The sequence below is a fragment of the Scyliorhinus canicula genome, chromosome 13 (genome assembly GCF_902713615.1).
Source record: "Scyliorhinus canicula chromosome 13, sScyCan1.1, whole genome shotgun sequence".
Taxonomy (NCBI): Eukaryota; Metazoa; Chordata; class Chondrichthyes; order Carcharhiniformes; family Scyliorhinidae; genus Scyliorhinus; species Scyliorhinus canicula.
In genome coordinates, this window is record NC_052158.1 from 60,177,984 (window position 1) to 60,195,745 (window position 17,762).

General features: G+C 50.1%; 1 protein-coding gene across 3 annotated transcripts in view; it reads right to left on the reverse strand.

Annotated features, from left to right (window-relative positions):
- atg4b (autophagy related 4B, cysteine peptidase) overlaps positions 1-17,762 on the reverse strand; it is a 108,774-nt gene that overhangs the window by 50,130 nt on the left and 40,882 nt on the right. For 2 of the 3 annotated variants that reach the window (XR_005462919.1, XM_038816889.1), the window contains one exon: positions 6,248-6,501. The exons of the other annotated variant lie outside the window; for it this stretch is intronic. Coding sequence is in view for 1 of the 2 variants with exons in the window: in XM_038816889.1 (XP_038672817.1) it covers positions 6,248-6,383 (136 nt within the window). In the remaining variant the exon portion in view is untranslated. The remainder of the gene's footprint in view (positions 1-6,247; positions 6,502-17,762) is intronic. 3 annotated transcript variants of the gene reach the window in all.

Consider the following 17,762-nt stretch of genomic DNA (forward strand, 5'->3'; position numbering starts at 1 on the left):
CCCTCTCCTGGAGATGCCATGTTCGTTATTGTATCCCGTGCCTTCCTTCCGGCTCTCATTTCCCTGCCTCCCGCCCACCTCCCTGGTTCTCCTCTCTCGATCCCTGTCTCTTCCCTCTGCCCCCCTCATAAAATCCTGTGATTCGCCTTTCTTTCCTCTTAGGTTTAGCTGTCCCCCCCCCCCCCACTCCCGGTCTATCTCTCCCTCTCATGCTTTGGCGATTTTCCCCTGATTCTTGGCTACCTGGCTATTCTTCCGCTTGTTCGTTGGCCATAAACAGGTCCCGGAACAATTGCGTGAATGGCTCCCACGTTCTGTGGAAGCCGTCGTTTGACCCTCGGATGGCGAATTTGATTTTCTCCATTTGGAGAGATTCTGAGAGGTCGGACAGCCAGTCTGCAGCTTTGGGTGGTGCTGCTGACCGCCAGACGAACAGGATTCCACGGCGGGCGATCAGGGAGGCAAAGGCAAGGGCATCCGCCCCCCTCCCCAGGAATAGATCTGGCTGGTCCAAAACCCCGAAGACCGCCACTTTCGGGCATGGCCCCACCCTCATCCCCACCACTTTGGACATTGCCTCGAAGAAGGCTGTCCAGTACCCTGCAAGTCTGGGGCAAGACCAGAACATGTGGGCGTGGTTGGCCGGGCCTCCTTGGCACCGTTCACATCTATCCTCCACCTCTGGGAAGAACCTACTCATACAGTTCTTGTTAAGTGGGCTCTATGTACCACTTTTAGCTGCATCAGGCTGAGCCTTGCGCACGTGGAGGTGGAGTTGACCCTATGCGGTGCTTTGCTCCAGAGTCCCCACCCTATCTCAATCCCCAGGACCTCCTCCCATTTCTTTCTTGTTGCGTCCAGTACGGTGTCGGCCCTTTCTATCAGTCGGTCATAGATGTCACTAGTTTCCTTTATCTAGTATGCTTGCATCCCATTAGTTCTTCCAGTAGTGTCTGTCGTGGCGGTTGTGGGTTCGTCCTTGCCTCCTTTCGTAGAAAGTTTTTGCGCTGTAGATACCTTAGCTCGTTCCTCCTGGCTAGCTGGAATTTCTCTGTCAGTTCGTCCAGTGTTGCGATCCTGCCGTCCATGTATAGGTCCCTGACTGTCAGTATCCCTCTGTCCTGCCCCCACCGTTTGAAGGTGGCATCAGTCAGTGCTGGTGTGACCCTATGGTTGATGCAGATGGGAGCTTTTGGTCATTTTGTCAGGCCAAATTGCTGCCGCAGTTGGTTCCAGGATTGGAGGGTGGCTATCACCACCGGGCTGTTGGAGTGTTTCTTGGGTGGGGATGGGAGTGCTGCCGTGGCAAAGGCCCGGAGGGAGGTCCCCGCGCAGGAAGCCTCTTCCGCACGCACCCACTCGGCTTCTGGCTCCTTAATCCATCCCCTTATTCGCTCGGTCATCGCTGCCCAGTGGTAGAATTGTAGGTTTGGGAGGGCTAGCACCCTCCTGGATTTTGTTTTTTGGGATCCTAGCATTTTTCGCCCCCAATACGAACGCCATGATTAGTTTGTCCAGCGCTTTGAAAAAGGCCTTGGGGATGTAGATCGGAATGGATCTAAGTAGGAAGAGGTACCTGGGCAGTACGTTCATTTTGATCGTCTGGACTCTCCCCGCGAGGGAGAGTGGGAGTGTGTTCCATCTTTGCAGGTCCTTTTTTACTTCCTCCGTCAGACTGGTGAGGTTCCATTTGTGGATCCCTTTCCAGCCATGGGCGACTTGGATCTCCAGGTTGTGGAATCTGTGTCAGGCTTGTTTACAGCAGTCCCGTTAGTGCTGCCCCTCCTACTTGTGGGTGTACTGGGAAGATCTCGCTTTTGCTCATGTTGAGTTGTAGCCCGAGAAGGCGCCAAACTCTTTTAGGAGCGCGATGATTCCGTCCATGCAGCTCTGTGGGTCCGAAATGTAGAGGAGCAGGTCATCTGCATAGAGTGAGACTCTGTGCTCTCTGCCTCGCCTTCGGATCCCCCTCCAGCTTTTTGCTGCTCTGAACGCGATTGCGAGTGGTTCGATCGCTAGAGCGAACAGCAGCGGGGACAGGGGGCATCCTTGTCTGGTGCCCCTGTGCAGCTGGAAGAATCGGGAGTTAGTATTGTTGGTTCGTACGCTCGCCATGGGAGCGTTGTATAGGAGCTTTACCCAGGAGGTGAACCCTGTTCCAAGCCCGAACCGCTCCAGTACCTCTATGAGGTATTTCCATTCGACTCTGTCGAAGGCCTTTTCTGCGTCTAGGGAGACGATCACCTCTGGTGTTCTCTTACCGGAGGGGGTCATTATCACGTTCAGCAGGCGCCTGATGTTCAAGGTAAGCTATCTACCTTTGACAAAGCCCGTCTGGTCCTCTGCAACCACCTCAGGTACACACTCTTCTCGCCTTTTGGCTAGGATTTTGGCAACCACGTTCAGCAGTGAGATGGGTCTTTATGACCCACATTCCGTTGGGTCTTTGTCTTTAGGTATCAGCGAGATTGAGGCCTGTGCTAGCATGGGTGGCAGTGTGCCCCTAGCTAGCAAGTCTGTGAACATCTCCCGCAGGTGCGGGGCCAGTGCTGTCGCAAATGTTTTGTAGAAGTCCGCCGGGAATCCGTCTGGTCCGGCGCCTTCCCCGCCTGCATGGAGCTAATGCTGTCCATGATCTCTCCCACTGCTAGTGCTTCCAAGCCCTGTTTTCTGCCCTCCCCCACGACTGGAATGTCCAGTCCATCAAGGAACCATTTTATCCCGGACTCCCCCATTGAGGGCTCTGAGGTGTACAGCCCTTGGTAGAAGGTCTTGAAGGTTTTGTTGATCTTTTCTGGTTCTGTTTCTAACGTGCCTCTGGTATCCCTGATTTGTGCAATTTCTCTGGTGGCTGCCTGCTTTCTCAGCTGGTGTGCCAACAGGCGGCTGGCTTTGTCTCCTTGTTCGTATAGGGTCCCACGTGCCTGGCGGAGTTGGTGCACTGCTTTCCTGGTGGAGAGCAGGTCAAAGTTCCTTTGTAGCTCTTTCCTCTCCGCCAGGAGCTCTACGGTCGTTGCCTTGGAGTATTTACGGTCTACCTCCAGTATGGAGTCGACCAGCTGCTGCCTAGCCGCCCTTTCCTCCCTATCCCATCGCGCTTTGAAAGTGATGATTTCCCCTCTTCCTACGGCCTTTAGCGCTTCCCAGAACGTGGAGGGTGAGACCTCCCCGTTCTGGTTGTTCTCTGTCCACTCTGCTATGGCCCGCGATATCCTTTCGTTGAAGGCCTTGTCAGCTAGTAGGGCAATGTCCAACCTCCATGTGGGGTGTTAGGCCCTGCCCGTCTCCAGCCTCACGTCCATGTAGTGTGGAGCGTGGTCTGCTATCACAATTGTGGAGTATCCCACTTTGTCTATCCCCGGAAGCACCGTTTTCCCCACCACAAAGTCAATTCTGGTGTATACGTTGTGTACTGGGGAGAAGAAGGAGAACTCCTTCTACCCTGGGTGGGTGAACCTCCAGGGGTCTACCCACTCCCATCTGCTCCACTAAAGTGACTAGGGCAGCACGGTAGCATGGTGGTTAGCATAAATGCTTCACAGCTCCAGGGTCCCAGGTTCGATTCCCGGCTGGGTCACTGTTGGTGCGGAGTCTGCACGTCCTCCCCGTGGGTGCTCCGGTTTCCTCCCACAGTCCAAAGATGTGCGGGTTAGGTGGATTGGCCATGCTAAATTGCCCGTAGTGTTCTTAAAAAAAAGTAAGGTTAAGAGGGGGGGGGGGGTTGTTGGGTTACGGGTATAGGGTGGATACGTGGGTTTGAGTAGGGTGATCATTGCTCGGCACAACATTGAGGGCCGAAGGGCCTGTTCTGTGCTGTACTGTTCTATGTTCTATGTTCTAATTCCCTTGCCATGCTTGAGGTTTTCCCCGTTTTGGGGTTTGATCGGTCTGTCTTTGGATCCTGTACACAGTTGAAGTCCCCCCCCCCCCCCCCATGATTAGTCGATGCGTCGCTATGTCAGGGATTTCTGCCATGGTCTTCTTGATAAAGCTCGTGTCGTCCCAGTTCAGTGTGTACACGTTAACTAGTACTACCAGTGGCCCATCCAGGGCCCCGCTGACCATGACGTACCATCCCCCCGGGTCCGTAACCATCTTTGTCGCCCTAAACATCGTCGTCTTACCGATCAATATCGCCACCCCCCGGCCCTTGTCCCATAGCAGGAATGGTAGGATTGTCCCACCCAGCCCTTTCTTACCCGCAGTCGGTCCAGCTCTCTCAGGTGTGTTAGGGGTCCGTCCAGGATGGCCGCTGTCACTGCTCTCTCCATGCGATCGGGTCGCTGCGCTCCGGGGTTTCCCTTTGTCCAGGGGGCACCCGACAAGGCCGCCCACGGTGCGTCCGCCATGCGGGTAGTCCCCTGCACTCTGGGGGTCTCCCTTCGCCCAGAGACCGTACTGAGTGGGTGCTTGCAGCTATTCCTTGTTTCGAGCCCTTGGTTGTGGCACTTTGTAGCCCTGTTCCTTTTCTAGCCTTGTTTGTCCCTCCTTCCCTGTGTCCCCCCTCCCCGGTCTCTCCCTCCCTGTGTCCTCCCCCCCGGTCTCTCCTTTTTCCCCCCTCTCCCGTATACCCCTCCTTTGTCCCTCTTTCCCCGTTTGCTCTCCCACCTCTGTTGAGTGGTCCCCTCCACCCCCTGCCTGGCGCCTTCGCCCCCCGTTGGGGGTGCGCTGGGGCCCTGCTTTGTTGCATGCCCCCGGCGCTAGCTTTCCTGCTCGTGCGGTGGCCCCCCTCTCGGGAGTTACTGTCTCGCTTCTCCCCTGCCCGGCCTCTGCGGTTTTCTGCCCGCTCTTCCCCTATCCTACCCTGCACTCCTCTTGCTTGCTCTCCCTTCTCCGCTACTCTCATTCCCTCGTGCTGGGGCCTGGTCTCCCACCTGAAGCGGTCCCTCGGGCAGTGGTTAGCTCTTTGTTCAGGGTGCACTTGCCGTCATGGGGGTGGTGGGGGGGGGGGGGGGGGGGGGGCCTGGTGTTGCCTCCCCCCCTCCCCTCCCCGTCGGCGTGTTGTTGCCCCTTACCAGGGGCCCCTTATTTCTACCCTCGCTGTTGGTTTTCCGGCACGTGTTCCTCGACAAACTTGTTTGCTTCGGTGGGGGCTGTAAAGAAGTATTGTCTTTCTTGGTATGTGACCCAGAGTTTCGCTGGGCACAGCATACCAAAACGCACGTTGCTCTTGCGAAGAGCTGCTTTCGCTCTATTGAATTCGGCCCATCACCTGGCTAGGTCTGCCCCAATGTCCTTGTAAATTCTAATGGAGTGTCCTTGCCATTTGCAGGTTCTGTTTTTCCTGGCCCAGCGCAGGATTGTTTCCCTGTCTTGGTACCGGTGCAGTTTAGCTATAACTGCTCTCGGGTGGTCCCCTGCTTTGGGCTTCGGGCGCAGCGACCGGTGCGCTCTGTCCATTTCTGGTGGGTTGGGAAAGGTTTCCCTCCCCACTAAGTTGCCCAGCATCTCGGCCACGTATGTCGTGGGGTTTCTACCCTTGATCCCCTCTGATAGTCCCACTGTCCTGACATTTTGCCTTCTCGAGCGGTTTTCCTGGTCGTCCACTCTGCCGTTCAGGCTCTCCTGTGTTGTGCCCAGTCTCGCCACCTCCCTCTCCAGGGCCGCGATCTAGTCGCTCATGTCAGTCGTTGCTTTCTCCAGCTCCTTAACGGTCGCATCTTGAGCTTCCAGCTTCTCCCCTTGGGCCTCCAGTTTCTCCTCTGCTCTGCCCTCTGTCAGGGCCTTGGCCATGGTTGCCTGCACTGCAGCCTCTATGTCTGCCCTAGCCTCTGCCTTGTTTACCTGCTGATGTTCCCTCAGCGCCTCGGCAAAGGCTGCCTTCCAGTTCCGGTTCCCCCTTGTCCCCGGGGGAGAATGCACCCGAGTGCCCAGCTCTTTTTGATGCGGCGATACTTCCGTTCTGCCGCTTCATGCGCTGATTAGCTCGTCTGGGCTGGCTTGCCCATTGCCCCGTCTGCCTTTGGTGCCCCTTCTCCCTCTGCTTTGGCTCCCGTCTGGCATTTTTTCTTTTCTTTTCCCCCTTCCCTTTCTTTTTTTTCTTTTTTCCTTTTCCCCCCCTATTTTTTTTGTTTGTTTGTTTGTTTCTTCCCTTTTTCTTTTCCCCTCCCTTCTCTCCTTTACCACTTTGTTTTTCCTCTTTTATAAAATTATTTTCAGGAGAACTTGTTTTGGGTGAGAAAGAAAAAAAGTGCAAAAATAATAGGTTTTGCAAAAGTTCTTTTTTCCTTTCTTTTCTCTCACTCACCCAGGGTCGAGAGAGAGAGAGGGGCTTCTGGTCGGGAGTCCCTCTTTGTTCCAGCCTTGTGGTGGTCGCCGCCGGGTGGGGGGGGGTGTGTGGTGTGTGTGTGTGTTGTCGGTCGCTCCTCCATTCCTTCCCCCATGCAGGCTTGGCCCCCGCTTTGGTCCGGGCCGCCGCTTGTCCTGCCCTGCGTTCTGCTGCCATGCGTGGGGGCGCTCCGCTCCCGAGGACCTGGTTCTCCTGCTCCCAATTTCGCAAGACTTTAAAAAAATTTTTTTTTTTTTTTTAACGAAGACCCCCTGAAAAAGCCCCGACATCGTGGACCTGCAGGAGCCTTTTTGCCGAAACCACTCCGCTCATGAACGGCACCGGAAGTGCGGTTACATTTTTGATCCACGGATGGGTGGTTAGCACTGTTGCTTCACAGCGCCAGAGTTCCTGGTTTGATTCCCGCTTGGGTCACTGTCTGTGCGGAGTCTGCACGTTCTCTGCATATTCTCTATGTGTCTGCGTGGGTTTCCTCCGGGTGCTCTAGTTTCCTCCCACAAGTCCCGAAAGACATGCTGTTAGATGAATTTGACATTCTGAATTCTCCCTCAGTGTACCCAAACAGGCGCCGGTGTGTGGCGAATAGTCACTTCATTGCAATGTTAACATAAGCCTACCTGTGACACCAGTAAAGATTATTATTACTTGGTGGCTGTAATTTTTGGGCAGCTAAGGGCCAAAGACGTTGGGAATGGTTAGAAGAATTATTGGTTCATTCACTTATCTTGTAACTCTGGGATGAGTGGGGCTGGAAATTACCACACACTTGCCCAGGGTGTCGTAACAGCAGTTATAGATATTTCCTGTGCCCCAAGTGGACACAGAGCTGGACGCTTCTCCTCAGCAGCAATCCAGCTGGAGCTGCAGTGACCAAGTTTGGTACCTTCACACATGGCTGCCGACACAGGCCCAGGTTATAACTTCCATATATAATTGAAAAGAGAATCTTTGCAAGGCTCTGGGAAAGAATAAGAGGGCGGTACTAACTCGAAGCTCTTTGAAAGGGCTGGCACAGACACAATTGGCAGAAATGTCACCTTTTGTGCTGTAAAATTCTGTGATAAGGAAAATAACTGAGCATATTTTTGTGAGGGCCACGAAGAATCCAGCACGAGTTTTCAGGATGCAAAGAAATAACATTTATTAACAATAACATATATATATATATATATATACACACACACACAACAGCAGCAGCTTCCCTTGTTGCTCACTCCTTTCTCTCTGCTGGTTCCAAACTGGCCAGCTCTATTTATGCAGGGAGTCTGCTAATGATTTCTCCGTCCCCCTCATTGGGGAAGCTCATACTCCCATAGGATTGTGGGATTGTCATTAGTCCCCTGCCAATGGTAAGCAGGCAGGTTATAACATCCCTCCCTCCCAAATTCCAAGGAATCCACCCAAGACCCTGGCGAAGGAGGGCGTCAAACTCGTTTTGCCGCAGGCCTTACACCATTTGCACGAGGCGCTGGATCGGGTGGGCGTGTAACGAGATGGAGACCGGCGTTTCCGTGATGAACGGCATAACAGTTGTACATCCACGGCTCGTGGGCCTGAGGATTCCCCCTCTGAGGTGTTTTGTGTTTCCATCTCGGAGTCAGAGTCTGCTGCCTCCGTCATCTCGGCGTCTCTATCTCCATGCGGTTCTGTCACAACCTGCGCAGGCTTTGAATGAGCTACCAGAGGAAGATTGTGAGGAATACTTTCCATTGTGTCTGGTTTCTGTGGCTGTAGGAATGAGCTCCTGGGGCGGGGAATCTTTGGAAGGGACCGAACATGGTCTACATGTTGCGTTGGAAATGACCCTGGGCTTGCACCTGGTAGGAGATAGGGCCAGTGTGGCAAAATATTACGCCAGGGACCCACTGGGCACCACCAGCAAAATTCCTAACAAACACTGGGTCACCGGGCGTAAACTGCCGAATCGGCCGATGCCGAGAAAAACCATGTCCCTGCCGTTCTTGTGTGCGGCGTACTTTTGCGCCAATGTCCGGGAAAACCATGCTAAGACGGGTGCGAAGTCTCCGGCCCATTAGGAGTTCTGCGGGAGCTACCCAGTCACTGCATGGGGGTGGACCTATATGAAAACAAAAAACGAGCCAGTCTCGTGCCCATCGACCCGGAAGACTGCTTCTTCAGGCCTCATTTGAATATCTGCACTGTGCGCTCCGCCAACCCATTTGAAGCCGGGTGGTAAGGGGCAGTGCGGATATGAAGTATGCCGTTCATGAACCTCGCAAACTCCTCACTTATGAACGGAGTGCCGTTGTCCGTGACCAGCACCTCGGGGAGGCCGTGCTTACTGAAAGACAAATGCATCTTCTCGATTGTTGCGCATGACGTTGTGCCTCCCATCTTATGCACTTCTAGCCATTTAGACTGGGCGTCGATTAATAGCAGGAACATGGATCCTTGAAAAGGGCCGGCGAAATCCACATGCAAGCACGCCCAAGGCCGCCCTGGCCATTCCCAGTGATGTAGGGGCACAGCTGGCAGAAGCTTCTGATGCTCCTGGTAAATGGAGCAGTTTTGGGCCACCTTCTCAATGTCGGTGTCAAGGCCTGGCCAGCAGACATAACTCCAGACCAACATTTTCATTCGGTCACACCTGGATGCCCATTGTGCAAGTCTCTCTGTATCAGCTCCTGTCCTTTTTCCGGGACAATCACACGCGTCCCCCACAAAAAGATGCCGTCTTCCACGCTGAATTCAGACAGCTTGGAGGAAAATGCCCGCAACTCGCCTGGGAGCTGTCTATGCTGCCCACCATACCTATGCCGAACCTTTGACAGCACTAGCTCCGTCTGGGTCCACTCACGGATCTGTGATACCGTGACAGGCAAGGTGTCCATAACATTTAGGGTTGCAACGACCTCACCGGTCGTGGGGGTTGACATGGGGCCGGTCGATAAAGGCAACCAGCTCAGTGCGTCGGCATTCCCTATCTGGGTTCCTGGTTTGTGCTCCAGAGAATACTCGTATGCAGCGAGCAACAAAGCCCAGCGCTGGATCCATGCGGAAGCAATGGGCGGTATTGGCTTATCCTCTCTGAAAAGTCCCAGCAGAGGCTTATGATCAGTCACGGTAGTGAAGTGGCGGCCATATACGTACTGGTGGAAACGTTTCACCGCAAAGACCACTGCCAGGCCCTCCTTCTCGATCTGCGCGTACTTTTTTTCCACTGCAGTCAATGTGCGGGAGCCGAAAGCTATCGGCCGCTCGGCCCCGTTCTCCATCTTGTGGGATAGGACGGCCCCAATACCATACGGGGATGCATCGCATGTGACGAGCTTTCCAGGATCATAGTGGGTTAGTAACCCAGACGACGACAATTGTTGTTTTACCCGCCGGAAAGCGGTTTCTTGCGGCTAACCCCAAACCCAGGTGTGATTCTTCTTTAGCAGAAGGTGCAACGGGGCCAGCGTAGTTGCCAGATTGGGGAGGAACTTCCCGTAATAGTTTACGAGGCCGAGAAGCGAACGAAGATGCGAAGTGTCAGTCGGGGCGGGGGCCTGTTGAATCGCGCGCACCTTCTCTGCGACGGGGTGCAAACCTTCGCACCCTATAACCTAGGTAGACTACTTCCTTCGCCTGAAAGATGCACTTTGTGCGATGTAAACTGACTCTAGCCTCTGAAAAGCGTCTAAGGACAGCCTCCAAATTTTCCAAATGTTCCTGCTCCGAAGTCCCTCTGATCAAAACGTCATCTAAGTAGACAGCAACACGCGGTAAACCTCTCAAAATGCCCTCCATAACGCGTTGAAAAATAGCGCAGGCAAAGGATACTCCAAAGGACAAACGTGTATATTCAAACAGGCCCCGGTGTGTATTAATCGTTACGTATGGCCGGGAGGCAGGGTCCAGCTCCAACTGTAGGTCGGCGTGACTCATATCTAATTTTGTGAACGTGAGTCCACCTGCAAGCTTCGCATAGAGATCCTCTATGCGAGGCATTGGGTATCGGTCGAGTCGGGAAGTCGTATTCACTGTAAGTTTATAGTCGCCGCACAAGCGAGCTGTGGCATCTGGCTTCATTACAGGTACAATTGGTGCTGCCCAGTCAGCGAAACGGACGGGCCTGATGATACCCAAAGTCTCCAAACGAGTGAGCTACCCTTCTACCTTCTCGAACAAGGCGTAAGGCACCGGAAATAGCACGGCGTGGCTCCTGGTTCGACTTGGATACGGGCCATGGCCCCTTTTATTTTCCCCAAACCGGGCTGGAATACATCTGGGTATCGTCCCAGCACCTCAGTCAACCCTCCAGAAACTGTTTGGAGGATGTGCTGCCACTGCAACCGCTAATGGCGCAACCAGTCCCGATTCAACAGGCTGGGCCCATGGCCGTGCACCACGATAAGTGGGAAACGCCCCTCCTGGCATCCATAAACAACAGGGGTCATCGTAGTTCCTGCAATGTCCAATGGTTCCCCCGTGTAGGTGGCCAACCTGGCCTGTGTGTCAGTTAATGTAAGGGTCTGTATACCCTGCTTGATGGAATGTCCTCTGGGCAATCACGGAGACCGCTGTGTCAGTGTCCAGCTCCATCTCAAGCGGGTGACCATTGACCCGTACTCTCACTTTAATGGGGGCCACACGGGGAGCTGCCACGCAATGCAGCTGCAGGCAGTCATCCTCCGTCTCCATGTCCACGGGAGTAGTCGCAGCAGGTTCATCCAAATGAAAGGTACGGCCCCTGGGCTGGCCCCAGTTTCGGTCGGAATGTCGGCGCCTCTGGCGCCCCCAGGACCGGCATCCGCGACGGGGTCGGCGCCTACAAGTCTGACACGGACATGGCTCCTCATCAATTGGTTCTGGAGAAGACTCCCTTCGGGGAGGAATGTCCGCCGGCCACTGGCGTCGATCCGGACGTTGCTTCGCCCAAGGTACCGCAGGGGTGCAGGGGGACGCTTTCGGACGGAAGGGGTTGCACCCCAAGGCATGCACCTCCATTCCCTGTAGCTCCTGCGCTCCTCGTTCTGCACTCTCTCGGGACAATACTATTTAAATGGCCTGTGGAAAAGTCAATGTTGGCTTGGCTAACAACTTTCTCTGGGTGGCCGCATTGTTAATACCGCAAACCAAATGGTTGCGTAACATTTCTGACAAGGTCTCACCATAGTCACAGTACTCCGCAATCCTGCGTAGCCTGGATACAAAGTCGGCAAGGGATTCTCCTGGGGTGTCCTCAGTGGTATTAAACCGGTAACATTGGACTATCGTGGATGGGATTGGGTTAGAATGTCTCCCACTAAGTTCACAAGTTCATCAAACGTTTTGGTGTCCGGCGCAGCTGGGTAAGTAAGGCTCCTAATCACCCCAAATGTATGCGGGCCGCAGGCAGTGAGCAATATGACCACCTGGCGCTCGTTTTCGGTTATGTTGTTCGCCCAAAAATAGTAACGCATCCGTTGTGCGTACTGGTTCCAGCTTTCCAGCGCAGCATCAAAAACATCCAAACGTCCATACAGAGGCATGGTGTAATAGAAAACAACTTCCAACCTGTATCCAACAAAAATCCAGGGAGGTGGCTTCAGCAGTGTAGACAGCTATTCACTTTAACCCTCATCGCCAGTTTTGTGAGGGCCACGAAGAATCCAGCATGAGATTTCAGGATGCAAAGAAATAACATTTATTTATAATAACATATATATATATATTATATATATACACACAACAGCAGCAGCAACTTCCCTTGCTGCTCACTCCTCTCTCTCTGCTGGTTCCAAACTGGCCAGCTCTATTTATGCAGGGAGTCTGCTAATGATTTCTCCGCCCCCCTCATTGGGGAAGCTCATACTCCCATAGGATTGTGGGATTGTCATTAGTCCCCTGCCAATGGTAAGCAGGCAGGTTATAACACATATGCATCTCATAACTCCAGTAGTCTATGTCCAACTGCATTTTGAACAGCCCAAATAGTCACTACACAGTTTGGCAGACTGCCCAAATATTTATCACTGCAAAGATATTCTCCCTTACACTGGTTTAAATCTACGTTTATAAAAGTATGGATCTTGGTTTACATCTGCATATAAACTATTAGTCATTGAACAAACTTTAGTTACGTCCCTGAGCACCTTCCTTCCAGACTATGGAATTTGAGTTTCCATAACCCATAGTTTATAAAGATTACATCCAGGTGATAGGATTGTGAAAACTGAACTCTCTTGAACATTTGAAAGTACACAAGGGTTCAGTTGAGAAAGGTCCGACAGTGGAATATCCTGCCACTTTATAGGTAGATGGAAGAGTAGCCTTACGGCAAGTTAACAATGAATCATAGAATCCCTACAGTACAGAAAGAGGCCATTCGGCCCATAAGCCTACTTGTGAAAATAAAGATTATTTTTATTATAATAAGGAAAAGTTAGTTAAACAGGTATTTTACATCAATCTTCATGGACACAAGTAATATCTCAGAAATAGCTGTAAATTAGGAAATGGGAGGAAGGGAGGAACTCAGGAAAATTAAAATCACCAGGGAAGTGGAATTGAGTAAATTGTTGGTCTGTGGGCAGACAAATCCCAGAGTCGTGATTGACTTCACCCTTGGGTCTTAAGTGGCCAATGAGATAGTTGATGCATTGATTTAAAAATTTTTAAATTCCTTAGATCTGGGTACAGTTACACTAGATTGGAAAATAATAGAATCATAGAATCCCTACAGAGCAAAAGGAGGTCATTCAGCCCATTGAGCCAGCACCGACCCTTTGAAAGAGCACCCAGGGCAGCACGGTGGCACAGTGGGTTAGCACTGTGGCCTCACGGCGCTGAGGTCCCAGGTTCAATCACGGCTCTGAGTCACTATCCGTGTGGAGTTTGCACATTCTCCCCGTGTTTGCATGGGTTTCGCCCCCACAACCCCAAAAAAATGGGATCGGGTACGTTTTGGCGCCGCCCTTTTGGCGCCGACCTTTTGGCGCTCATCTGTTTTGCTGCTGGCCTTTTTGGCGCTCATCTGTTTTGCCGCTGGCCTTTTTGGCGCCGCCAACTGGTTTGTTTACTTTGTTTACTCAGTTTGTTGCTGACTGTCTCTCACCAGACGTCATGATCTGTCTGATATTGTTTCCTTACGAATTTGCTATTATCTTTAGCCCTCGGGTTCAATAACATTGACTAAGTGTGTCACTAAGCAGAGTACGGATCAAATAGTAAATCAGCAGATAAGACTAGATTCGGGAAAAATAACAAAATGCCCAAACTAAAGGTTCTGTACCTAAGCAAGTCTCTCACCATCCGGCAAGTTCCCGGACAAGGGCTGCAGTGGCTGGTTTACTACTATACCTCATCAGACAAGCTTTCTCTTATTTTATAATTTGCCCGACCCTGCAGTTACAATTAGCACGGCAGCATACGAGTGCTGTGTGTGACCTCTTGCCTCCTCATATTTCATCTTAACGCTAACTGTAATAGTGGTCTCCTTAACATCTGTCTCGTCTGGTTAATGCGATAAAATAAGCATTAAGTAACAGAGTCACCCCTCCATATGTTCCTTATTTTCTATCCTTCCTAAATTCTACAAACCGTTAACTGTTAAGGTCCCAATGCTTGTCGCTCTGTAGATATGTTCCTGTAATGGCTGTCAGTTCGTACTTGCTAATTTGTATTTGCACAATGCGCTCAACTTTTTTAATGCCTTGGTGTGTGCTTAGGTACAGAACCTTTAGTTTGGGCATTTTGTTATTTTTCCCGAATCTAGTCTTATCTGCTGATTTACTATTTGATCCGTACTCTGCTTAGTGACACACTTAGTCAATGTTATACGATTGAACCCGAGGGCTAAAGATAATAGCAAATTCGTAAGGAAACAATATCAGACAGATAATGACGTCTGGTCAGAGACAGTCAGCAACAAACAGAGTAAACAAAGTAAACAAACCAGTTGGCGGCGCCAAAAAGGCCAGCGCCAAAACAGATGAGCGGCAAAAGGTCGGCGCCGAAAGGTCGCCGCCAAAAGGGCGGCGCCAAATAGTCCCATTCCCAAAAAAATGTGCCAGCTAGGTGGATTGGCCACGCTAAATTGCCCCATAATTGGAAAAAATGAATTGGGTACTCTAAATTTATTTAAACAAAAGAAAGAGCACCCTACCTAGGCCCAATCCACCACCTTCTCCCTGTAACCCCACCCAACCTTCGGACACTAAGGGGCAATTTATCATGGCCAATCCACCTTACCTGCACATCTATGGACTATGGGTGGAAACTGGAGCACCCAGAGGAAACCCACGCAGACATGGGGAGAATGTACAAACTCCACACAGACAGTAACCCGAGGTCAGAATCAAACCCAGGTCCCTGGCACTGTGAGGCAGCAGTGCTAACCACTATGCCACCGTGCTGCCCTTTGTAGCTAATACCGGGAACGGGTGGGTTTTCTTATGAGGAAACGTTGGACAGGGTAGGTTTACATCTACTAGAATTTAGAAGAGTAGGAGGTGACGGTGGAAACTTTAAGATCCTGAGGGGTATTGACAAGGTGGATGTGAAGAGGTTGCTTCCTCTTATGGAGAATCTAGATCGAGGGGTCACTGTTTAAAAATAGAGGGTCGCTCATTTAAGATCGAGATGAAGATAATTGTTTTCTTGGAGTGTCCCGAGTCTCTGGAACAGTCTACCTCGTCTTGATTATTTTTAAGGCTGAGCTAGACAGGTTCTTGATTAATGGGGGATTGAAAGGTTATCAGGGGGTAATCAGGGGGTAGGCAGGAATGAGGTTACAATCAGATCAGTCGTGATCTAATTGAATGGCAGAGCAGGCTAGAGGGGCAGAGTGACCGACGCCTGGTTCGTATGGTCTTTAAGTGTGCAAAGGTAAAGCACCGCATGACTGCTCAAAACAGTATTCTGTGAGTGTGCCTGAGAGAGCTCATATTTAGACTTGGTTCCCGCAAGATGGCATCCAAGGTAGTAGAACCTCAGCAGATATATGACAATATAATCTCTTCCACATCATCTTGCAATTTGTGTTCGTAAGTATACAACAACATACAGCAAAATATTCAGGGATAAACATAAAGAAGTGAAATAAGATACACTGCTGACAGATAAGCCAATTGAAGAAAAATGGTAACTTTTACAAACGGTAATAATATCTTACCAGGGTAAACCTGAAAAGAAAGCAAACAATCACGAATGAACACAAAACCAGCACACTTACATTTATCTCATCTCTCAGAACATTTCAAAAGCAACTCACGTATAATGAGATGTTTTTACATGTCGTGACAGTTTGTTGAAATTGTTCTTTTTAACTATTTTACAACAAACACAAGGAGGAAAAATGTACAAAACAGAAATACGAGAGGAACAGTATTGGAAATATTGAATAAGGTCTAACAACTATTAAGGTTGCAAAAAGGGCACTAAAATGAAAGTAAAGGATATTGATACAATAATAAAACATTTTTAAACATACAAGACTCGTTATGGAGTTAGAACACCAAATGATTCAACATTATATAATCAAATATAAAAAGTAGAGCAGAGCTAGGAAAATAGCTGTCCATACAACTGAAGTACAATAAATACACGCTCAATCAACAAAAAGAGTACTTCAAGGTTCAGAGATCGAAAACATAAAAATTCCTCAGTCATATGGTATATATCCTAGGATCGTTTAGGAGGCTAAGTGGCTGAATTCTTGGAAATGTACAAATGTAGTATCGACAAGCATAATGAGCCAATGTCAAATAACAGAAGCCATTCTGAAGATTTGGCTGAATACCGATATGTGACAGCTTAATAAGGAGCAAACAGCAGGGAATTCCAAGGGGCAGATCTTTACAAACCTCCATGACCACTTTGAGATTACAAATAAAATAGATGATTTCGACCATTTCAGAAATCATTGAACAGTTTTTACATAGAAACCTTGGGACTCCAAGGTACTGAATAGGGTACTGGATTTTAAAAAAAATATTGGAGAAACTGGGGGTCGGAGGTGTTAAACGAGGTACTGAAGGTGTAATCAATCTGGACTCCTGTTTTAAAATCAACATGAATTGACCTGGGCATCAAAACTGAAGAAAAGCTTGTAAATTTGCTGATGATACTAGGGACAGCAAATGTTGTTCAGATGTTACAGATCTATATTGGGCATGCAACTGGGAACAACAGCAAATTAAACTCAACACTGACAAATGCAAAATTAAAAGCAATTGAGGTTAGAAATGAGTAGCACGGGTAAACAACAAAAGGGCTCGGGCAGCATGTGGCGCAGTGGATAGCACTGGGACTGCGGCGCTGAGGACCCGGGTTCGAATCCCAGCCCTGGGTGTGGAGTTTGCACATTCTCCCCAGGTCTGCGTGGGTTTCACCCCCACAACCCAAAGATGTGCAGGTTACGTGGATTGGCCATGCCTAATTGCCCCTTAATTGGAAAAATAATCGGGTACTCTAAATTTATTTTAAAAAACAATGAAAGGGCTTAATTGCAAGATGCACAAAAGGAATTTTCTACTTGCAGTAGACTCATTATTTTCAATGTTGAGACCATGCAGAGAAGCAATATGAAAGGGCAAATAGAATTTTAGGATGCAATTGAAACAGTGGACAAGTCCAATTCGGCTTTAATCACAAAGGTGCAGCTTGTCACTGAGTGCTTAACCCTGGGATTTTGATAAGTGAGGGAATTTGATACAGTGAGAGAGGTGCTGCTGTTGTCATCAAAAAGAGGAAGCGACTGTAACGCGGGCAAGTCTGCTCGCTGCTCATGTCTGATACTGTAGGCTGCCTTGTTTGTTAAGGTTGTCTGGGGGGGGGGGGGGGGGGGGGGGGGACTGGTGCGCGCGAGAGGGCGGGCGAGGGAGGGACATTTGCCTAGAGGGATTGTGTTGTAAATAATTTAAAAATTAGTAGGGGTAAATGTTTGTATGGAAAAACTCTTTTCAATAAAAATTATTTTAAAAAAAAAGAGGAAGCTGGATATGGCTTCAAGACCTGAAGCCCAGATTGTGAGAAGGTAGGTGATGGGTGAGTTTTACATTTTTTTCTTAACAGGCAGTAGACTGGCACTGGGAAGATACAAGTGTTATATCAATTTTACATCATAACTAGCCATAATATAACTACAAATAATTGTTGTGATATTTATAAACTTGAATCTTAAATAGTCAAATAAATTGCAATAAGGATGTCAGGGCAGGTCAAGTGTTGCAGTATGTGGGAGGCCAGTGCAATGCACGACAGCCACATCTGCTGCATCAAGGAACTTAGGCTCAGTGTTGACGAACTTGAGTCCAAGCTTTAGACACTACGATGTATCAGGGGAGGGGGTATGTTACTTAGATACTTCGTTCCAGTCGGCAATAACACCCCTTAGGCTTCAGATTTGGTCTGTGGTCAGGGACAGGAGGGTATGATTGTACAAAAAGTAGGTATGGGAATACAAAAGGTAGCAATAGAGGGTGCACAGCCCTTATAATTGTCCAACAAAGGGGACCAGGGACTGCAGGAAAGATGAGCAAACTGA